This window comes from Rhipicephalus sanguineus, chromosome 11 (assembly GCF_013339695.2).
Source record: "Rhipicephalus sanguineus isolate Rsan-2018 chromosome 11, BIME_Rsan_1.4, whole genome shotgun sequence".
Taxonomy (NCBI): Eukaryota; Metazoa; Arthropoda; class Arachnida; order Ixodida; family Ixodidae; genus Rhipicephalus; species Rhipicephalus sanguineus.
The window spans coordinates 71,560,418-71,584,854 of NC_051186.1; the positions used below are offsets into that span (position 1 = coordinate 71,560,418).

The 24,437-nt window shown below is 45.8% G+C and overlaps 1 protein-coding gene across 1 annotated transcript in view; it reads right to left on the reverse strand.

Annotated features, from left to right (window-relative positions):
* Positions 1-204: 204 nt before the first annotated feature.
* LOC119375141 (epoxide hydrolase 4-like) overlaps positions 205-24,437 on the reverse strand; it is a 46,305-nt gene continuing 22,072 nt past the window's right edge. Inside the window, exons 7-12 of the mRNA XM_037645335.2 lie at positions 21,303-21,439; positions 20,235-20,347; positions 11,402-11,579; positions 8,896-9,032; positions 6,949-7,253; positions 205-282 (exon numbers count right to left, since the gene is read on the reverse strand). Of these exons, the coding sequence (XP_037501263.2) occupies positions 205-282; positions 6,949-7,253; positions 8,896-9,032; positions 11,402-11,579; positions 20,235-20,347; positions 21,303-21,439 (948 nt within the window). The remainder of the gene's footprint in view (positions 283-6,948; positions 7,254-8,895; positions 9,033-11,401; positions 11,580-20,234; positions 20,348-21,302; positions 21,440-24,437) is intronic.

Sequence of the window (24,437 nt, forward strand, 5' to 3'; positions counted from 1 at the left end):
GGAAAAGCAGCAAGACTGATAAACACAAGCCCCATCAATGACACAGAAGACCTCCACTCACCAAAATGCCTCCAGTTTGTCTACGAGTATTTCAGGAACCTGGTGCCCCTAACAGCCGCTGAGAAGGAGGAAGTGCACCTCAAGACACTGGGACAAAGCCAGAATCCCACATGGTGAACTGAAAGAACGGGCCGGCTGACTGCGTCAAACTTTCGTCGAGCTCTTCACTGCCAGAAGCCTGAAGGTCTTGTGAAAGACGTTCTGTACCCCCGGAAGGAAGTACTGCGCCAGGGAGACCCAAGGTTGTATGGGGCACAAAATGAGGCGAAAGCAGTATATGCTTACGTGCATTTGATGAAGCTTTACCAAAAAGAAATTCAAGTTCTCGAAACAGGTGCCCATGTGCACGAACAATATTCCGCCGTAGCGGCATCACCTGACCTTCTAGTGATTGAAGGAAGCGAGACTGGACTCCTCGAAGTGAACTGCCCTGCGTCAAAAGCCGGTGAAAGAATAATCGATGCTTGTCATGACAGAACATTCTGCTCTGAATTATTAGATGGTGAATTGACATTGAAACGTGATAATGTCTACTTCTACCAGATCCAGGGAAAGCTAGGTGTGACGAAAAACCCATGGTGTGACTTTGTCACTTGGACTAATCATTGTGAACGCCAGCACTACACATCAGTTGAGCGCATATACTTCGATCTCGCAGTGTGGGAAGACATACTCAAAGGTCTCGTTTATGTGTACAAGGCAGCAGTAATTCCAGAGCTGCTAACACGACGAATTAGACGCCTTGGATTTTTGTATGCGACAGGCGCAGGGTATGTGTCATACCGTAAGCATGCCCAAGGGTTTTATCTTATTGATGACTTTGATGAGAATAACTTGAAGAGGAAAATCGTAAAGCTATAAATGCATGCGTGTCACAATAAAATGGCAGTCTGAGCGAATTGATACATCTTCATCACACGTAAAGTGCAGCACACACGTGAACGACTGTCAAGTCTATGGCCACCTCACAGAACAATGTACTTCATTTTCACCAATTAGGCACTACGTAGGCCCCAGAAGGCCGTCAAAATATGTGACGTCACGACAAATGGTGAGGCAATTTCAAAGTGCCGTCGCCACCCGCGTTTTCCTTTTGCGTGTTTTCTCTTTTATTAGGCGTCTCCTCGCAGCCAGCGTGGTGTTTTTGGTATAGAGGATGACTATTTACCTCTACGAGAAAAATTGTTTTGCTCTTTAGTGTCCGCACTGACCGCCAACGTTCCTTTTCAGTGCACTGAATAAATATACTGTCCACTTTCTCATTCTCTCACGTGGTGTCTGCGCCAACTTGTCTGCCATTATTTAGTAGCGGAAGCCTGAAGTTTGAAAGATAAGCGCATGTAGTGAAACATAGCGTATGGAATTGCACAGCGCGGAATACGGGACCAAACACTTGAAGAAGCACACACGGACAGCGCTGACTCTCCACTGAGGTTTATTGCACACGACACATGCGCAAGAAAAATTATTGATTAGCAAAAGAAAGGAAAAACAAGAAGAACCTCAATCTGTTTACCGTCTGTGCGTGGCTTTCAGGAATTGAACTTCTTTAGCACTTAAGGTGATAGAAGGCTGGCTGATGTGCTTCTTCAAGTGTCGTCCTGCATTGCGCGCTGTGCAATTCCACACATTATGATTTAAGACTAAGTAGCCCGACTTTCCGTTTTGTTGCATGTAGTGAAAATTACATTTGCGATCTCTAGCATGTTTATAGGCATGGGTCTGTCCAATATATGAAAGCCAAGATGCGAAGCGTCTTATGGCGGAGTTCAATCCGGTGGTGGTGGTGGTGTGCGGCGTGACCACGCTTACTGCGCATGCGCAAACTCTCTGCACACCCCTCCTCTCCGCACACACCCTTTTGACTCCCCCACTCCCCCCTCTCGGGCGCAGCGCCGCGATGAGCGCCAGCGTGTCCCCTCCCCCTCTCTCTCCTCTCCTACGCTCTCCCCCCCCCCCTCTTGCGCGCCTGTCGACCGCGTTCCCGCTCGCCCTGTGAGAATTAACGGCCAGACTAGAGGGAAGACACGACGCGCGTAGCGTTCCTCTTCGCGTTCCACGACGCGAGGTCGGTAGCATGCCCAACGAACGCCAACAGAACGCGATCGTGCAAGTGCTCCGGCTTCGCATCGCCTCATGGTATTTTTATATATGGTTCTTCGAGGCCCTGCTTCCGCATTGCCTGCATGACTGCTGATATCGCGACTCGACCGAATCTAATGCTTTCTCTAAATCTATGAAGGCTATACGTAGGGGTTCATATTCCACGCATTTCTCTCTCACCTGACTGATAGGGTGAATATGGTCTATTTTACAGTAGCCGGTACGAAATCCTGCTTGGTCCTTTGGTTTATTTCATCGTAAGGTGGTCCTTATTCTATTAGCTATTTCTTTGTAATTAGCTTGTAAACAACGGACAGTAATCTGATCAGCCTGTAATTTTTCAAGTCCTTGACGCCCCCTTTCTTATGGATTAAAATGATGTTAGGCTTCTTCCAAGATTCTGGTAACATCACCATCAAGAGACACTTCGCATACAGGGTGGCCAGATTTTTTTCATAATCAGTCCACCGTCTTTGAACAGATCTGATTTTACCTGATCATCACCGGCGGCTTTTCCTCTTTGCGTTCCCCCCGAGATCTTCTTTACTTCCCCTGTCGTTATATGTGAGATGTTCGATTCCTCAGGGCTACTACTACCTATTACACTATCGTCCTGGTTGTCCCGGCTGCGGTACAGCTAATTTAACTGTCCTGTCCATATTAGTAGTGACGTGGCCTTCCTTGACCCTTGGTGCATGCATCTGGTTTTTGCCTGTGCCCAGTTTTCTCTTCATGGCTTTGAGGCTTCGTCCGTACATTAGGGCATGTTCAGATCTCTCCACATAATACCTTCCTATGTCGGCTACCTTACATATATTGATTAACTTCGACAGGTCTGCCAGCTCTATTTTGCCTGTTGCGTTTGAGGCTTTCATGCTTTGACGTTTCTTAATGAGCTTTTTGTCTCCTGGGAGAGCTTGCCAGTGTCCTGTCTAATGACTGTACCTCCGACCTCTACTGTGCACTCTGTAATGATACTCGTCAGATTATCATTCATTGCGTCAACGCTAAGGTAGGTTTCCTAGGTGAGAACCGAGTATCTGTTCTGGAGCGAGATCCTGAATTCCGGTACTTTCTCTCTCAGCGCTAACTCATTAGCTAGCATGCGTATCAGTTTCTGCCGTTCCTTCCTCAAGTCTTGGCGAACTTGAGACCTTACCATCATATGGTCACTGCATCGTATCTTTCCAACCACTTCCACATTTGCCACGATGCCATTTGGACATCTATTTAAATGCCAGTTGGACTGAATTGAACAAGGAAAGCAGAACGGTAGGTTCGAAAATTAAGATGCATAAAACTAAAGTAATGTGCAACAGTCTCGGAAGAGAGCAACGCTTTGCGATAGGTAGCGAGGCACTGGAAGTGGTAAAGGAATACGTGTACTTGGGACAGGTTGTGATCGCGGAGATGAACCGTGAGACTGAAGTAACTAGAATAATAAGAATGGCGTGGAGCACGTTAGGCAGGCATTCTCAAATCATGAATGGTAATCTACCACTATCCCTCAAGAGGAAGGTATATAACAGCTGCATCTTACCGGTACTTACCCGGGGAGCAGAAACCTGGAGGCTTACAAAAGGGTTCAACTTAAAATGAGGACGACGCGGCGAGAAATGGAAAGGAAAATGATAGGTGTAACCTTAAAGGACAAGAAGAGAGCAAGGAGAGTCAGGGAACAAATGGGTGTGAAGGACATCTTAGTCAAAATCAAGAAGAAGAAATGGGCATGGGCAGGGCATGTAGCGCGTAGGCAAGATAACTGCTAGTCATTAGGAGTAACAGACTGGATTCCAAGAGAAGGCAATCGCGCGAGCGGGAGACAGAATGTGAGGTGGGCAGATGAGATTAAGAAGTTTGCGGGTACAACGTGGCCGCAGCAAGCACCGGACTGAGTTGATTGGCGGAACATGGGAGAGGCCTTTGCCCTTCAGTGGGTGCAGTCAGGCTGATTATGACTATTTTGAGCGGAAATCTTGGCATGGAAAATATCTGAAGTGCCCTCCGAACTCGCGCATCATGGGCAGGAATTCGCGACTTATCTGCCGGAATTCTTTATTCACTTATTTTTACAGCACTTCTGGGACATTTCAGGGCAGGTCTATATGACGTCGCCACCCACTGTGTTGTCCTGATATCAACAGTGCAGGCTCGATGTGCGCGTTTAAGTCTAACAAAATCGACAACAACGCTCACTGCGTTTGACTTCAAGGAGTTTGCGATGTTCACTCGTCCCCACGGTCTGTTTAATAGGCTCAGCACAATGCAACACAGCGTTGCAGAGCGTTGTGCTTACCTTCTAAGGGGAGGTGCGTGTACCGCGTCGTGTGAAACATGATGCGGCACACGCACTATCTAAGAGAAACCTTGTTATATGCGTGCTTCATATGGCACTCCTGGCTAAAGCGACCCTTCTTTGTCGGCATTGAAGAACGCTTTCAGCGTGACCTCCGCGATTGGCCTCGGCAGCGCACCGTCGGAGCTGCTCGCAGAGGCCACGCTTTCAGTAATTTCCATCTCAACTACTATGGAGGTGCGATGCCGGTACGCCACTACCCGCCTTCCTCATGGTGCCAACGCCGTGTCGTGCCATCACTCTTCCAGAGAGCTGTTCCTCCTGCGCAAGAACACTTGTTTCGCGCGCTGCGTCGTACACTGAGACCCACGAGTATTGCTTGTAAATAGCGCGGCACACTCAAGGGCAATATCAAACCACCATTTCCCTTTTGATACGTCACCAGCGGAAAAAAATTCCAAGAAGTGCACAGTAAAGCAGTATGGCTTCTTTGTGGCGATTATGGTGGATTGCCTGGTATTACAACCCCCCCACCCCCCACTAAAAAAAATACCCCAATAAAATTCGCTTTTTGAACATACTAGTCTAAACCACATAATAACATTTCTTCATAAAATGCACAGCTCTGCAAGAAGTGTAGACAACGACTTCTATATGGAGCAGCCCACCTAGGTTTCATAAAAATAAAAACCATCAATAATTCTTTAAAGGGCCCCTAAACCGACACCCAGAGGTCGAAGTTTAGTTGTGGTGTGACAGTTGTGCACAAGTCTACAACGAACACGTAGCCGTAAGATTTTTTTCTAAACGCTGCCGTTACACGCGTCGGATGATCGAAACGCTGCGATTGCTCGTTTCACTCTTTCCTTCGCTACCTTCCGCTCGTCGGCTGGTCTCCTCTCCCAAAGCCGCTTTGCCCTCCTCACCGAGTGCTCCTCCCAACCTCATGGGAATGCCATCATCGCTGATGGGCTCTTCAAAACAGAGGGTACTTCCGGTTGCCGCGACTCCGTGAACTCCGCGCTCCTAGGCTAACCGCTGTTATTGCCGCGCCGGCGCGTGCTCTTACGAATCGTGCCGGTACGCACCCTGTGTAGCGCGCACGCCTTCATAGGATCGCCAACATGATGGACCCGTAAGGTGACACGTGTCGCGCCTTTTCGTTTTAGGAGCGAAGCACCTCTTAGTCTAACCTTGTCCGGCGTAACCGGCAGTATCTCCCGAACAGTATAATAGATCCATCACCGATCCATTACTTCACCGACCATAAAGCCGTTATAATGAAGGGGGAACGGAAGCCACCTTTGCAAACTGCCCACTACTTCGTCTTTGCAAACATCCCACTACGACCCATCACCGATCCATCCATAAAGCCGTTATAATGAAGGGGGAACGGAAGCCACGTCTAGATACCACTTACGAATAATAAAATTTTCTTGTATACATATATACAGTGTTTGTCACGTCTTTGATGATGTACTGGGCTATCGCTTTGATTAATGCTGGGCGAAACCACTGAATATTTCACGGTGTAACCATGATTGCTTCAGGAGCTTCGCCCAAGCTCTTCATGATTCACCCGTGGATATGCTGTGAATTTTTTTTCGAGTCGGCGCTTTTGCAGCCAAGCACCGCACACTTGTGCCTGAAAGCCATCGCAAAACACTGTCGGATTAAGTCCGCGCAGCTTATCAGACCACTAGGCGTGACTGTGCTGGTACGCTAGCGATATGGCAGTCGCGTTACGGGCCGCAGTTGCCGATTCGCAAGCGCGCACACGCGGGCATGACGACGAAGAACAGCAAGGAGCGCAACAGCTGCTTGCAAACTAACGGGAAGTCGTAGCTTCTTGTTCGACTAATCGCAGCATCGCATGCATACCGCATCACAGATTCGACATGTTCACGTCACACACGTCACTAGGGAGGCCGGGAGAGCAGAAGTGATTGTTTCTTGGAAATGGTGGCTTGTAGCGTTACCACGTGTGGCATCGCTGATTTTGACTGCATTCTGCATACGATGCGCGTGTTTGCTGAGATGTTTGAAAAACTATCGGATGTGCTTTAGGGGCTCTTTAAAGAATTGCTGCTTTTTCTACGTTCGTTTTTTGGTCAGAAATTGATTACCTGGATTACTATCGCAACGCTTATCATTTGTAGTTTTACAATGACCATTTTTTTCTCACTGCATGATTGTTATTACGTGTATCTGTTTACTTGAGTGGTGCCCTCCCTGGTGAGTGGAGTGTACGGCGAAGAACGTCCCCAATAAATGAATTTATTCCAAAAGGCTTCATTTATTTCAGCAAATGAAAGAAATGTAACAAGTGAAAGCGGTTATTAGGAAATGCTTTGTATCTACGAAAATTCCGGAATGAATCCAAACACTGGGAGGAAGACAAACGAAGGCCTTCTTCGCTTCTTGACCCCTTCCATAAAAACGGAACATGGGTTGTCCTTTGATTCCGGGGCCCTGTGACGCCTCCCTACACTCGTTAGACTCCTCTCCTCCACCACTACATCCTGCCATTCGTCCATTGCAAAGTTACTAATGTGCTCGTTCACCTCATCGGGGCACTGCCGTAGCACCCAATGCCCGGCCTTGGTGTAGTACACTATCTTTGAAGTTTTGAGCCACTCCTGGTTGTACTTTGCAATGGGCTTCGTGAGAAAGTCGTCTTTCTCGGCCCAAAGGATAATTGTGGTGACGTTGATCTTGCGGTAAGGCAGTTTCCTCAGTTGGTCTTTGTCCTTCACGAAGGCGCGGTAATAGTTCAGTGCTGCAGTCAGGGAACCTACGATAGAAAACGATAGGGATAAGTGATAGAGAAATGACATATCGTGCAGTACATAGCACCGGAACCCTTTTAAGTTTCTTGTATGGTATCATCGCAATGGCCAGCCAATAGCATAGCGTATGTAGTAGCCACGAATTTGGTTTTGACATGTCATCATCATCAGCCTGTCTACGCCCACTGCAGGGCAAAGGCCTCTCCCATGTTCCGCCAATCAACCCGGTCCTGTGCTTTCTGCTGCCACGTTTGACATGTAATTATCAACAATAATAATTATATCTTACCTTGGATACCCTTCCCTTGAATGGATATACCTTTTGAGAGGCCTCTTTGAGCCATCACTATATGTATAGTTCATATCAAAAATTTATATAGCAAAAAACCTGCACTTCCCCTGAAGGTCATTCAAGATGTTTTGTCGCCAAATCACCCAATTGCGAGTTTTGTGGTAAAATGTCGTGAACGCAAAGTCACGTTGAAACGTTTTTCTGATAAAGGAAACACGCTGTTGATGTTTAAGTATATTGGTTAGTAGTTGCAGATATGTTTATTGCACATTCATATTTTTAGATGTACGGCTTACACGTTAAGCGTTCGAGCATGTACGGGGCGATCAAAATTCAGTTTAGGGCTCTTAAATTTAGGCGCTTAAAGATGCACGATAACCACCGTGGCAAAGAAGTTTTTCTGGCTAGGGCAACAAGAAGTGAGAAGATAATTATCACTCTCAGCCGCCCATATATATGCAATTTAATATTGACCTCTTTAGTGAGGCAGTAATCGGGTATGTTTTGCCTTGCGAAGTTAGAGGCAGCCGTGTTTCTGCACAAATCCCCTTGGCAAAATTCCTGTAACACTCGCCTGCTCCAAAACCTACAGATATAAATTTTAATTGCCGTTGGCATGCCCGTGTGCGCAAGACAGTGAGGATCGGCAGCAAAGCTCATGCCTTGCGTCACACAACCGTTGCGAGCGGCGTTCAGTCTCACAACGTGGCGGAAGCATACAAAAAGCTGCTAATTGTTCCCTTTCACTCTCGGCTGGCGATTTCAGGCATGCCGTCATCATCTGTTGGATTTGTCGACCAAGACGATTTCAAGGCTGAAGAGGAGAGAAAGAAAGCTTTGAGTCTGTCTTGTCCGGTGTTTTACAAACGGTAGCTCTTCCGCTGGAATAAGCCTCATTACGGAAGTAAAAAAAAAGATATCAGGCCTCCCGCAGACGAATGTATTGATCACGCAGTTTTGGCGGCGCGAGTATTACCACCAGTAACCGTTTATTTTCTTTGTTTCTTATTAACTACCGTAAACGAAAAACCTGCCGCGATTCATGAGACGCTTCTTTTGACATATGACGGCAGGTTTGGTTTGCCATGTATTTTCGCTGAATATTGTTGAACATAACATCATGCGTTCAGAGAACAAATCGCGCTAGTGCGAGTGCCCTTCTCGTGTCTAATTAGGCGACTGCGACAATAAATCTTAACATTAAAATTAAAGCGTACGAGCTTAAAAAGTTCGTTGCATATTACCACTTCATGTGGCGTCTTCGAGACTGGTGGCTGAGACTCCCGCCCCCGACAGATCAACGTGCATTGTGACTTCTTTTAATTCAATGACCGCCGGATACCGCCGATACATACCGTTCTTCGAAAACATGTACTTGTGGGCATCTTCCTCCTGCGAGGTGAACCCCTTGTGCATCTGGTCGAAGAGCGCGAAGTCCTTCATGATGATGTACTTCTCAGGCAGGTCAGGGTGCTTAAATGGCTCTATGAACCTGCATGAAAATTCGGAGCATTGAAACTCCATTTGACTGAGCAATATTTACTTTCCTTCTTGAGTATTTTACACATCCTGTTTTTATCTGTGAAGCGTAAACGCCTATTTAACATAGCAGAAAAGCTCAAACGGTGTGGAAGACCCAGAATACCAACTGTTCATATCAAAGGTACTGACAAAGAATTTCTGAGTACCAATTTGAAATCCAACTAAATCAAATATGCCTGTATTACTTGGTGATTCTTCCTCAACAATGTTTGTATTGAGGATACCTAAGACACGTTGCTACTCTGCGCTTTCTTTTCGTTCATTATTATGCAATATTCAACGCAACTGTTCGTTTGTTCTTGATTACCTTCATGAATTTGGTGCGCCAATTTGAAGGAGGGTGAAGTACAATGCGTGATTTTCATCCTGATGCCAATTATGCAAATGTTAATATTGGCTTTAGCCTGGCTTCGAATTATTTATTGCGTTCTGTGTATAATTGCCCGACCATTTATACTTATTCATTCGCTGCCATAGTCGAATCTCATGAAGCTGCAGGAATTATAGTGTATATTGCCAGGTTATTCCTTTGCTAATTCATGTATTAGAAATATCTGCCCTCGATATGCCTGTCTTGGCTTTTGGAAAAAGCCGGAGTATGTAGCAGAGAAACGGTACCTAATTTTTAGTTGGCCACGTGCGCGCCCCCACAGTGTAGAGCGGATGAAAAAGGCACTTAAGTAGAAAGTGATTCGCCGCTACGCCGTGTGTCCCTCAATACCGCTCGGAAGCCTGTCTTATCCACGCGTTCTTTGTACGCGCAAAGCCACAAAGCAGCGGCTTTCCGCCAATAAAGAACGTCTACAGTCGGTTCCGGTGTACCTCAATGTTAGACCTTGCTCTCCTTTGATTTTTCATTTATGTTAAAGACTTACCTAACATTCCTCGTCAAACTTCAGATTTGTTCCGAGATGACTGTGCCATTTAACAAGAATATAACGAGCGATTCCGAACTACATCATTTGAGAAAGATCTAGGTAGCATATCAAAGAGGCGCAGCAGATGGCACATGGAACTAAACGTTAATAAACGCAAAAGCGCGCGTGTAACTAGGCGTCATGGTATTTCTGCCCCCATTTTGTTAACAATACCTCCCTGCAAATCGTAGCTTCATATCGCTACCTCGGTGTTTACACATGCAGTAACTTGTCATAGAAACAGCACGCTGCTTACTTAATAAGACAGAACCTTACGCTACTAGAAAATAATGTCGGCAGGACGACTCCGCAGTTATCATTAAATATTGCGATCTATCTATCTATCTATCTATCTATCTATCTATCTATCTATCTATCTATCTATCTATCTATCTATCTATCTATCTATCTATCTATCTATCTATCTATCTATCTATCTATCTATCTATCTATCTATCTATCTATCTATCTATCTATCCGCATACGTCTGGGTGATGTCACGATCGCCTCCTTAACTTGGTGTACACCAAAATTGGCATGGGAGGGTAAGAGGATTTAACGAATATGGCTGTCGGGTCATGACAGGAATATTGTGAGAATTATGCCACGTACGTCATCGAACCCTTTTCTCTAGACACGTGTGGCACATACCCCTTTACCAAGGACCGCGGCGTACGGTATGCGCCACAGGTGATTGACAGCTTATATCCACCAAGGAACGGCGAGAACAAACATTGGTAACTTAAATGCGAGAGCGTTAAGAAAAACCCACATCGGCAGCATTGACCCGAAGAATGCGGCTAGTTGGTGAAGCATCGAAAGGAATAAGTCCTCCCATCCGGATAATAGTGAAGCATGTCAAGACAAGCATGCAACTGTGCATCTGCATAAGAATTTCGAACCGATGCGGCTAATGTTCCAGTTCTGCCCAGCATCGTAGTCAACCTACGTTCACATCGAAGACATCTTCGAGCCAGAGTCACCCGGTAATATGACGTTTCAAACGGACATATGGATTACGTGACGCAATCTGGTGTCGACTACAGAAGGTTAAAACAAACCCATAAATTTCTTTAACGTGTGCTGCGTTCAATCCTGTGACAACTCATCGTAGCAGACATCAGGCCCATATGAACGTATGACTACCTCCTCCTGTAAGGAAACGACCATGCGGCTGAGTTCCCCTGCCTTTTGATCAACCACAACGTTGTCCAGACACTAAAGTAGCCTGCATCGCTTGCGAGACCAGTATTGTCTTCGCCAAGATGTCAATATTGCGGACTTCACCGGAGCTAGCGTGATAAATTATGACCGAGGTCCGCTTTGCCTTTCTCTAGCCGTCCAAGATGAGGATTGGTACACAGCTATAGCAGATTAGTTGTGTAGCAGCAACAATGCTTACCAGCTTTTCTTTATTTGCTCCTCACTTTGATAAAACTGCTTATAGAAGGCCATTGGATGCACTCCGTTGATGATAACGAGACCTTGTAATAACTTCTCATGCATTGTTGCGAAACAAAACGCAATCATTCCACCCCAGTCGTGTCCGACAAGGACAATGTCCCTTTTCATGATAACATCTGCAACAAAAAAAAAAAAAGAGGGAAAATTAACCCCGTACGTAACACGTAGAAAGCAGAATCCGTTGGTCAAAAATAATCATCGTTATTTTTCGATAACAGTCCTACTGACCAGCAAATAAAATTTCACGCGCGTATACACAGCCTGGTGAGAAAACCTAGAACAGGGATTGTTGTCGCAGCCAAAGCTTTCAGAGTAAGACATGTCTTCGTCAGGACAGCAATTGCCTTTTTTAGTAGGGTCACGTGATAGTGATTACAGTCGTCGGCCGTTGGTAGCCTGCTCATCTGTGGAATGCGTCGTCCTTTAATCATGGCTTATCGAATCTTGCAGCGGTATCACTGGTGCTCGCGTCAGATCTATAATAAACTCTGTTACTCGTGGCATGTGCGAAATCTTAACAGAACAGTCTGAAGCAATCGCTACGTTTCTGAACACTGCGGCGTGGCCTGCGCCGAGCGGTGGCAGCAGTTTTCGTGGGTCAAACCCGGTGAAATCTAAAATAAAGGAGTGAGCGCGCGTGGCAGTAGTAATAGTAATAGTAATTGGAACGCATTGGTTTCTGCAAGCCATGGGAGCGCATGGCCCAGCGTCGGTGGGGAGACGCCACCTTCGCCAGAAATGAGCTCCCACGACACCAAGTGCTAGGCCGGCGTATTAGCCCGTAAGTACGCAGTGCACTGCAAGCACAAAGAAAGAGAGTATATGTTGCTCTCTTCGGCGAGTCGTGATTTTCCACGCACATGACTCTCTTTAAAGAGACACGTGAACTCTATATTGGGTCTCATGACTGTCTAACGACAGCATAGTGTTCTCGAAAGAGAGTTCACGTATCTCTTTAAAGGGAGTCATATAAATGGAGAATCAGGGCTCGCAAAAATTGAATAATTATTTTTCTTACACTGTATAACAGCCGCAGTCGGTTGCTAGCCCGCAATATTTACTTGAGTGCACTTGCGCCTTAGTGTGCACGGTCACTCTGACGAACTACCATCTAACTAAAAACTAGACTATTCCCTGCACAACATAACCTCGAAATATTACGTGTTTGCACGACAAAACAAGAGTGCAAATTAGTGATGCATAACTACCAATGGTACTATCGATACTATCGATAGCCGAGTCACTACAGCACTATCGGTGGTAAAAAATACTATCGATAGCGCTATCGATAGTAAATTGGATGGTGCTACAGATAGCATAAAATCAACAGGTCGCACTCGTTGCAGAATACACTTGGTTCCCCGCGCGCGTGGGCTGAAAGGCAAGAAAGTTGACATGCTTGTGTTCTTCACCGGGGTGCTTTGCTGAGACATGATAAAGTCAAACTGTTCAGCTGTAGCGGAAGGAAGCTGTTGCATGTGGTGGAACTGCGTGGTTTCAAATTTATATTGTACTTTATTATTTCAAAATGAAATAATCAATGACTAACTAATTTTGTTAATTGCAAGGTGCAACTGGTTGCTTTTGGATATGAATTTATTGATGGGCATATTCCGCCATTTTAAATGCGGAATAATTTATTTAAGGCGGAAAGTTGGGCTAGTTGGTAACGTGAATAATAATATAATTAATAATAATAATAATAATAATAATAATAATAATAATAATAATAATTATAATAGCGTTGTCCTGTGTTCCTTCTTCTCGTCCGCGTCTTTTTTTCGCTAGTAAACATGTGCAATAATTTATTTTTCTCGCCAAAAATTGCCCATACATTAAGCGAAGCTGATAGTAGGCTATCGCAAATATTTTGGCAATATGGCCGGCCATCCACAGCATCATTATTCACACCACTATCGATAGTATTGTCACGTGTTTGTGACGGTGAAGAATGCTGCAGCAAGAAGGCGAAATACGGGGCTCTTTATATGGGCGGACTAGTGCCCAGAAAATCAATACTCCAAATACAAGCAATACACGCCGCGCACTGATAGCGACGAGAACAGTCGTCGGCCATCGAGTAATCTGATCGTCGGTGGAACGCGTCGTCTTTTATACATGAGTCATCGAACCTTCCAGCGTTATCGCTGGTGCTCGCGTAAGCTTTCGAATAAACTTTACTATTCGCGTCCGGCGCGTAACCTTAACAGAATGATCTCAAACAATCGTGAAGATTCTCAAACATTACGGCGTGGTCTACGTCAAACGTTGCTAACAGTGTTTGTGGGTGAAACCAGAATACATCAAAACAAAGCAATAAACACGCGTGGCAGCAATATCGCCAGTAATATTAGCGATGGTGCTACCGATTGCACTATCGACAGTTGGTTGATAGTAATAATAATATCTGGGGTTTAACGTCCCAAAACCACGATATGATTATGAGAGACGCCGTAGTGGAGGGCTCCGGAAATTTCGACCACACTGGGTTCTTTAACGTGGCACCTAAATCTAAGTACACGGGCCTCAAACATTTTCGCCCTCCATCGAAAATGCAGCCGCCGCGGCCGGGATTCGATCCCGCGACCTGCGGGTCAGCAGTCGAGCGCCATAACCACTAGACCACCGTGGCGGGGCCGTTGGTTGATAGTAGTAATATCGATAGTCAATTTACCGATAGTTCTGCATCACAAGTGCAAATACGTATAGACATATTAGACAATTGATGAAGGCCAAGAATGAAATAAAACAACGATGAGCAATATCATAACAGCAGGGTAAACGAACAAAGGTAATAAATTCAAGAATAAAGAACAAAAACATGTACTCTAAAGCTCAGCTAAAAAGCGTACTAGGCAGCTAAGCTTTTTAAACACGTTATACTGTTTGTCGTTGCTAAGCAGTAAGTTATTAATCAATCACCTCAGAGAATCTATTATGCACTCTTAGAAAAAAAGTTAGTAAATGGTTAGTAAATGCTTGCATTTACTAGTTTCGAGCGTATTTTACTACCTTCGCGAAATCTATTTACTAGCCAGCAGTTAGTAAATGTCGTAAAATGCTGCCTTCACTAACCAGAAACTTTACTTGGTGTTTTTAACTAAGTAACTACTAGGCGCCCACGTTGCCAGATCTTTCCTAGATGCACAGTATACTTTGCCGTAATTGTGACGGTCTTTAGCAAAATTTAAACAAACTTTAATTTTATTGATTACCTTGGAAATAAAGTTTCGGGCTACGTGATGGCACGCATATAAGCAAATATGAGGGCGCGCGATATAGTGTAGAAAACATAAATTATTCTTCTAAATTCTATGGTTACAAGCCAGTATACGGTGTGTTATTCCAAAGTAGGAGCATAAATAGTCTTCAAGCCGCTGCTAGAGTAGATATCGACTACGTAAAAGTCTTGCTATTCTGTGTGTGCGCTTGCGTGTGCGTTCTCATTCGTGATCGATTCATGCCTCTATGTATGTTGCTGTGATGTGTACTTACCATGGTAATTACATGAAGTAATTGGCGGCCATTAGTTAATGTACGAGGACAATGCCACTTCGTTTTTTAGGGGCGCAGTTTCTTATGCCGTGGGTCTGTCCATCCTCCGTTTGTAGGTTTGTAGTAGCCACCTCTAGTTGGTAAAGTCTCACTAGATGGCGTTGGTGGCGCTCGCCAACATATTCTCGATGAAGGAGGAAATCAATTGGAAGGGTACGAAGCGCTATGTTACATTCGAAAGGTAACAGCCGATTCGTTTAAAAAGAGCGTCCAGGGGATTTCCCCGGTGAGTAAAAGTGCGGCGGAGAGACCAACCGAGGAAGAGCTAGTGCTGGAGAATTTCAATTGGAAAAAGGCTGAAGGAAAAATTCCAAAGCGCACTGCCGCGGGTTTAGATGGGATTCCCGTTAGCCTCATTAACGAACTAGGAAATACCACTAAAGAAGCACTGCTGAAAGCTGTAGAAAAATGCTTAAAGGACAGGCAAATACCGGATAGTTGGCGAAAAGGTAGAATGAACTTAATCTATAAAGGCAAGGGAGAAAAGGATAACATTCGCTCGTATCGACCACTAACCATTACATCGGTACTATACAGGTTGGCGATGCAAGCAGTAAAAATGAAAATAGAAAAGTGGGCAGAACACAACGATATTTTGGGACAACTCCAGAATGGATTTCGAGTCGACAGGCGGTTAGACGATAACCTGTTTGTTCTCACTCAGTGTATAGAAATATCGAAAATACAAATAGGCCCTTGTACATGGCTTTTCTAGACATCACTGGGGCGTACGACAACGTTAATCAGGAAATTTTGTGGGGGTATATTGAAAGGAATGGGCACAGGCGACGACTGTATACAGCTTTTGAGGGAGATATACCGAGAAAATACAGTTTGCATAGAATGGGAAGGAATGAGTAGCAAAGAGAACGTTGAGATTAGCAAGGGGCTGAGACAGGGATGTCCTTTGTCCCCGCTGTTATTCATGCTGTACATGGTGAACATGGAAAAAGCGCTAGAAGGTAGCAACTTTGGTTTTATTCTGTCACACAAACAGGGCGGCGTGATGATTGAGCAGAAGCTTCCAGGATTATTTTATGCTGACGATATTGTCTTATTTGCTGACAGTCGAGAGGATATACAGCAGCTGGCGGATATATGCGGAAGGGAAGGGGAAGCTCTAGGACTAGGATTTAGTGTAACAAAATGTGGATTGATGGTATTCAATGACCCTTGTGATCAGGCGGTGTCAATACAGGGCCAAGAAATACCGAGGGTGAGCGAATACAAGTACCTCGGAGTATGGATAAATGAGGGTGACAGGTACATAGAGGTACAGGAAAAAGCCTCAGCAGCAAAAGGAAAGAGGAATGCTGCAATAATGAAGCACAGAGCATTGTGGGGATACAATAGGTACGAGGTGCTTCGAGGTCTGTGGAAAGGTGTAATGGTTCCGGGGCTTACTTTTGGGAACTCAGTGGTCTGCATGAGGGCAGAGGTGCAATCGGGAATGGATATAAATCAAAGGACTGTGGGACGCCTCGCGTTGGGTGCTCACGGGAAGACGACAAATGAGGCTGTAAAGGGCGATATGGGATGGGCAGGTTTTGAGGCGAGGGAGGCTCAGAGCAAAATAAAGTTCGAAGAAAGGCTAAGGAATATGAAGGAGAGTAGATGGGCAGAGAAGGTGTTCCGTTACTTGTATAGGAAGAGCGTGGACACACAGTGGAGAAAAAGAACTAGGAGGGTCACTAGTAAATATACGGCTGGTAATGTAAGCAGTATGTCAACAAAGAGCGTTAAGCGAAAAGTCAGAGAGGCGGAGAGGATTTACTGGATGGCAGCTATGGAGAAAAAACCGGCTTTGAGTAACTACCGAAAGGGCAAAAATGAAATAAGGAGGGAGGCATTTTACGACAATTCAATGGGAAGCGCTTTACTGTTTGAAGCGAGATCGGGTTGCCTTAGAACGGGTAGTTATAAAGCGAGATTCAGTAAAGAAGAAGAACAATGCACGTGCTGCGGGGAAGATAAGGAAACGGCGGAGCATGTTCTGATTAAATGTGGAGACATCCACCCAGGTGTACGTTTGGGCACGAGCCTACATGACGCCTTGGGTTTTAGAGACAATGGAAAGCTGAACACACCCGCGATTGAAATAAGTAAGAGACGGTTAGAGTATTGGTGGCAGAAAACTAGAGAGAAAGGACAAAAATAAATATTGGGAAAAAAAATAAGGACATTCTGCCGTAAAGGGCACAGAACGGAGCTGAAAACTTAACGTCTTCTTTTTTTCTTCTGGAGTAAAATAGTTTTAATTGAAGTAAAGACACTAGGCCAACGCTAAAAAAAAGAGTAAAGGTTGTTTTTTTTTCGAGCCTGGTGGCACATTTGTCACCGCCCCGTTATAAAGGGGACGCTCATAGCATCCATCCATCCAAGAGGCTTCCTCTTGGCGCGCTTTCTCTTTCGCTCGGAGTCGCGTGATAGAAGACAGATGGCGCTGTATGGCTCGCTTTATAATATGAAGAATGTTCCCTAGATGACGCGCGTTAGCACGCCAAGAGGCTCCCTCTTGGCGCGCTTTCTCTTTCGCTCGGAGTCGCCGGATGGAAGACAAGGCTGCGGTACGGAGGGCACGGAAGGCGGCGTGCACTCGCAGACAGAATCCTGAAATGAGAGCCCGCGAGGCCGAAGCTGCACGTCGACGCCGCGAAGCAGATCCCGCCGTTCGAGCCTGCGAGGCCGAAGCTGCTCGACAAGCTGCACGGCTGCGGCGAGAAGACCCAGCCGTTCGAGCCCGCTAGGCCGAAGCTGCTCGATAAGCTGCACTCTCTTTCTATTGAAAGCAAATAAGCTTAATTCATACTCAAGCGGCACTGATGCGATGTTGGGGCTTCAGTTCAAAGCGCTCAAATATAGATATTTCCTACCCATGTTCCGCGGAAACCGCTGTCATGTGTCCATGACAGATCACAGCGCCTTCTCTAATGCGTGAAAGCGGCAGGAGGCTGAACATTTCTTGAAAACGTGTTTCTTGTTGTTATAGTGCTTATGGCCACAGTTATCATTGTTACCTGTTCGAAGCGAAGCTCGGGACACATGCACTCAAATAGTAACGCCACAAGGCGATCCCAGTGGTTACGGCAGTGCCCGTGGTTGCATGTTAATAATAGAGACCGGATTTTAGGCAAATGCCTATTTTGTTCCTTGCGCTCCTATCGCACCATTTTGACATATGAGCATGAATTAGAGGTTAAGAAGGCCTTTTATAGTGTTTTTATAGTACCTATAAATGCTTATTTCTGGCGTTCGTGCCTAAATGCTTACAAATGCCTATAAATGCCTATTTTCAAAATTGGCGCTTATATAGCCTCAAGTTTCGCTCCCGGGTGCTGTTTGAGACAATTATTCATGTTACTGCGTAAGATTGACTGTGGGAGCTATGGGGTTCAACCTATAGTCCTCTAGTTCAACCAACTCTAGTCCTCTAGCTCACCCAACCAACAACCACTGGCAGCAGTGAAGCGGGACACGCCGTGAACATTCGCCGCCGCGCTGACATGACCCGAGCGGTTGGCGAATGCGAAACTGCGGAGAGCCGTCAACGGAAAGGAGAGTGAAGAGCAAAAAAAAAAAAGAAAAATGTGAACTGCACGCAGCTTTTGTTTTGTTTGTAATTTACGTTTTAAGGTGTTCACTGCAGCAGCGTAGCCAGAAATCTTTACAGGGGGGGGGGGGGGGGGACAACAATACTTTATATATGTTCGTGCACGCATTTGTACGTGTGCGTGTAATACAGACACGCAAAACTGAAAAGCTTCGGGGGAAGGTTGAACCCCCTTCCCCCCCCCCCCCCCCGCCTGGCTGCGCCAGTGGTTCACTGCCGGGAGAGAAATTGGCTCTACGCAATTCAACCCGGCAAATAGGAGGCATCCATCCCTTCTGGTCTTTTAGCAATCTGGCTGTCTGCTCCTGCTCTGCACTTCTCAGTCATGCCGGAAAGACACTCAGGAGTGTGTTGATTAGGCAGTGGACACATGACTCACTCTGCAGAACACGGGAGTGCGAACCGTGCGGGACAGCGCACGCTATGTTCAAATGTTGGCGCATTTGTGCCATCTTAAGCAATAATATTTTTGTTTTCCTGTCGTAGATAGAGGTCGCGCACGTCTTCGTTTGAAATTATTTGCATTTATGTGAAAATTTATTGTTCCTATACTTACGATTTTGGAAGCCTAAAACGTTGTTTTGCCTGCCTATCTTTGGCGCCTAAAACGAGCTTTTTTAGTGCCTAAAAATTCGGTCTCTAGTTAATAATTAATCTGACGCAGTCACATTTCTTATCGATGATAGCAACTCTTACGATTGTTTTCGCGTAGCTACAAAGAACTAATACATGCCACCGTGAAAACCTCCGCCGTCAGACGGCGAGAGCATGCGTTAATCTTGCCGTCAACAGCAAGATTCCGTCAACGGCAAGCAGCTTTCATTCTGTGATACCCGCATAGATGTCCTTGTGTCTTCGCGCTACAAACAGGTGGTTGTGAAATTTTCTTTCTTAACCATGCCACCACCATGCGGGATTTTCTATAAGCGATTTGCAGCGTTTTCTGTCCATATGCTTTCAGTCGTCGATTAATTTACCCTTGCGCTTCCGATAGCCAGCTTCCTGGTTAGCTCAATTGTTAGAGTGGCCGCCCAGGAAAGGCGCTGGTAATCAACTAAAACTTTTTGTTGGGCTAGTTGGTGCATTTAGAGCGGTGAATAAACGGCGTCAACAAAACAACCACACGTCCTTGTCTCTTGTTGTGGTTGTTTTGTTGACACCGTTTATTCACCGCTCTAAAGGCGTTGGTACCCGGTTCGATTCCCGGACCACGACGAATTCTTTGGCGACTCAGAAGCGTTCTTCTTGAGAAATCTCTATGTATTTCATTGTGGCTTTGCGCTACAAACGGGTCGTTGTCAATTTCCCTGTCTTACCCCTTCTGCCAGCTTGTAGAATTCCGCAGAATCTATTGACAACAAACTCAGATCCACGAGTTCCTTCCTCTGCCTTCCTATTCTACACAAGCTCTGTTCGTTTCGAGTTACAGGCTCTGTTCGTTTGTTCGATGACCTTAGAGATGGGCTAGTCCATTTGAGTTAGCAAAACGTTTCGTGAAATGCATTTCACTAAATGTCCTTAAGCACGCTTTGAGTCGCCATATGTGCAAAGTACCACGAAAACTTAGCCCTTAAAACATATAGTTTTCAACAAAACTGGTACTCACTGAGTTCATCGATAAATTCCTTTAGATCATCGATAAGCTTCGTCATCAGGTAGTCTTCCGGATTTTTAGGCTTCGTAGTAAGACCGTAGCCACGCAAATCTGGTGCTACAACGCTGTGATTACCAAAAACAATATAAAAAACAAAAGCAATATCACGATAAAAACCACAATTTACTGTAGAGTGACAGCCGGAACTCTACCCTGTTGACACAGATTTCAATTTGATCCATTTTCTAATGTTGCTCCTAACTTATCGTGCCCCATAGTCCCTCGCTTTCTTAATGTACTTATTTTTCTTTTCACGTGATGGCGGATTACTAGAGGGAGGGGACGGGGTGGCATTCATGCAGTTTATCAGGTCAGAATAATTCGTGAACTCGGGCAGAAATTATAAAACGCTACCTGCTGTGCCCGCAAAAAAAAAAAGAAACAATATATTTTTTTCCTATTGAGGAGGAAAGTTTATTAGATATGCCTCCACGAAACAGTCTTTGGCTGCAACAACACTACACTATGCATACCAAGCGCCAACCAATTTGGCTGGAGCTTGGATGAAATTGAGCGGGAAAAACTGTACAACATTGCCAGAAATCTCTTAAAATAAGTACATAAGCTACGTATCTTCACGCAGTACTTCCTACAGCTATGCAAAATGACGGAAAATCACATGTATGGCTATAGCATGTGCTGGCTTATTTGAGGCTTAATTAATTTTTATATAGCACTGAGGTTCTATATTTGCTCTTGTAATGCCAATGGCTTGAACTCCATGCTTCTCTTGAACGGTTTACACTAAATAATTAGAAGCAAATTACCACATGGCTGTCTCAGTATTACGCACAGTATTATTGCAATGTGACCTTGCAGAATGTATGTTAATAACTGATACGCAGCTTTAAACAGGAGTTCATAAACAACGTGCTTGCCTCACTGTTCAATATGAACCTTCTTTTCGATGATTACCAACCTACAAAGTAGGAGTTACATGCAATTCAATATAGCCTAGGGATGTTTGTATGTTTAATTTTTCTGGTATACGAAGTCTCTGAACATGCCCCTCAAGCTTACCAGAATTGCTCCCCGAGAGTAGCTATCTGTCTGTTCCAAATGAACCAGAAGTCCAAGAATCCATGCAGCATCAGAAGCATAGGACGGTCTGCCCGTACGTCTTCGCAACCTTTGGTGACGTAATGCATTGTGATGTTCTAGGCAGAGCATAACAGGACCAGTGTGTAAACATCAGCAAGTTTTCAAGTTATTAATAGAAGAACGGTTTAGGAAATGCATAATTTTTATAAAATGAAACTGTGGTGTTAAAGTAGCACTTCATTTTATCGCAAGTCCTGACATTGAAAAATATGGAAATGTTTTTGTTTGTTCAGTCGTGTCGCATTCTTTTCAGAAAAATAACTCAGTATTCACATAAGGAAACTCACAGCTACTAGTGTGTGGTTACAAAAAGAAACCATTCATTCACTATTGCTCACATCCTGTGGTGCCTGAACTATGTCACATGCACGCGGTTCTGTCTTCGGCTAGGTAGTTCGTGAACGAGGTAACTTGCAACCAGAAGTGAACAGCGGTGAGTTGAGACGGTTCTTGCTGTGGCTCTTCTCTCAAATGCGAGAGACACGGCGCAAATAAAATAGAGAAATCTACGCAAAATAGCCGAAGAAGCGCGTAAAAGACACACTTGATTAAGAGAACTCGGAGGAATTGCAAGTAGAGAGACGGTATACGCGTTTTCATAGCTGGCTTTAAGGTTGGCGCATGCGCCGTTACTACATGCATAAGCTCTCGCTATTATGGACGATTTTTTTTTTGAGCGTGCGTCTGTCAATCTACCATAGAGCACCTCCTTTCTACCTTCTAGAGATGTAGACGTGACTGCGACGCCAATCATCGTCTCGCGTCAATTCATAATAGAAATATTCTTTCCAGGCATTCATGAAACTTGATTACTGGCTGGCGTAGAAGAGTTGCACTACGGTTCTAAAAGATCGCAACATGTTAAAAAAAAGGTGCCGGAAAGCGCATTTCAAAGCTACACGTCACCACCGAAAGCGACGAAGAGACAAAGAAAATGAAATGAGTTAAACATAAGTAGCTATGATCTAATGCAAGTGAAAAGAAGGCCCTGCCGCACAAGTGTTAACTTATGGTACTGCAGAGAAAGAGCTCGGCAGGCAAATGGACCAGACGGGCATTTGTATGTACAGTCAGGGATATATGCAGCGTCCACGAAACAATGCGTTCCTGCAGCGCATTTTACTGTGTGATGTGTCACAGTTGCCCTTCCGTATTTCGTATTTTGTGGGAGAATGCGGAGAAGTTACGGAAAGCACACGTTCCCGCCATCGGGCAGTATACCTATTGTTATCTTAGATATGGCTTCCTGCTGTGCACCCGCGGTGCCTTAGTCACACACACACACACACACACACACACACACACACACACACACACACACACACACATATATATATATATATATTGTGAGACGACGTCAGGTACGACGGAACGATTGTTGTATTTACAGCAAAGGCGCGTGAATCAAAAACCGAACACCGGCGATCCAACACAATGATGATGATCACGATTATGTGTATGCACAAGTGAAGATGATGACCGACACAGTCAGCGCTCACACTATTTTCCCCCTTCACGAAAGCGGTCAGCAAGACGTCCCTTTAGTAAGGGTAAGAACGCCGGATATAGGGCTTCAGGCGAGACACATGGGTGATCTCGGTACCGCGACGACGGCGGTCCGAAGCCGAACTAACAGGAGCGACGCGGTAATTCACCGCAGACGTTCGTTCAAGCACGGTGTAAGGGCCCAGGTATCTGTGAACGAATTTTTCACAGAGCCCCGGTGTGCGAACAGGTGTCCAGAGGAGCACTTCGTCGCCTGGGTGGAAAGACACAACTCTACGTGTCTCATCACAGCGAACTTTCCTCTTGGCCTGAATGGCAGAGGTGTTGGCGCGGGCAATTTCACGGCAGCGGGCGACGCGGGCAGCGAACTCTTCTGGAAGGGACGCTGATGGGACAGAGGGCGCGGAGAAGAAGGTGGTGTCCAGAACAAAAGACGGTGCACGGCCGTACACGAGGAAAAACGGGCTGTAGCTTGTAGTGCGCTGTATGGCCGTATTGTAGGCAAACGTGACGAAAGGCAGTATTGTGTCCCAGTTCTTGTGATCGGGCTGAACATACATAGAGATCATGTCGGACAAAGTTCGGTGAAAACGCTCGATGAGACCATTTGTCTGCGGGTGATATGCCGAGGTGGTCTTATGGATGGTGTCAGAGGCCTGCAGGACTTCAGCGAGGACATGAGAAAGAAACGTCTTGCCACGGTCACTAAGGAGAACTCGAGGGGCGCCGTGGCGTAAGATAATGGCACGCAGGACAAAGTCGGCGACTTCGGAGGCAGCACCAGAAGGAAGAGCTGCCGTCTCAGCGTAGCGAGTTAAGTGATCTACGGCAGTAACGATCCAGCGATGACCGCGGGTGTAAGCGGAAGAGGTCCGTATAAATCTATGCCCACGAACTCGAAGGGAGCGGACGGGCACGGTAGAGGTTGTAAAGGGCCGGCGGGAAGAGATGTCGAACGTTTTCGGTGCTGGCATGACGAACAGGACTCGACGTACTTGGAAACACTAGTGGAAAGGCCAGGCCAGAAGCAGCGGGCCTTGATGCGATCGTAGGTTTTGTGAAAACCTAAGTGGCCAGCCGTCGGGTCGTCGTGAAAGGCTTCTAAAACTTGGAGTCGAAGTGAGCGAGGGATGACTGGGACCCATCGGTTACCGAGAGGATGGTAAATGTACCGAAGGAGCGCTCCATCATGAAGTTTGAAACGCGCGAGCTGTCGTCGTAAGCGGCTGTTGGGAGCACGGGATGAGCCAGTGAGCCGATCGATGATTGTACGGCAGTATGTGTCTGCACGTTGGAGCGCGGCGATGTCTGCGGACTGAAGCAAGTCAGCCGGCGCAGTGGACTTGATCGGACTAAGGCTGGTCATCGGCGTGGTCGCTTCGCTGAGAGGTGCGACACAGGAGGTAGGTGCTTCATGGTTATTTTGCGACAGCGGACAACGCGACAAAGCGTCGGCATCTTGGTGTTTCTTACCCGACCTGTATGTGACAATGTAGTCATACTCCAGGATGGAGTATGAGAGGTGGCACTTCAAGAAAACTTCATTTA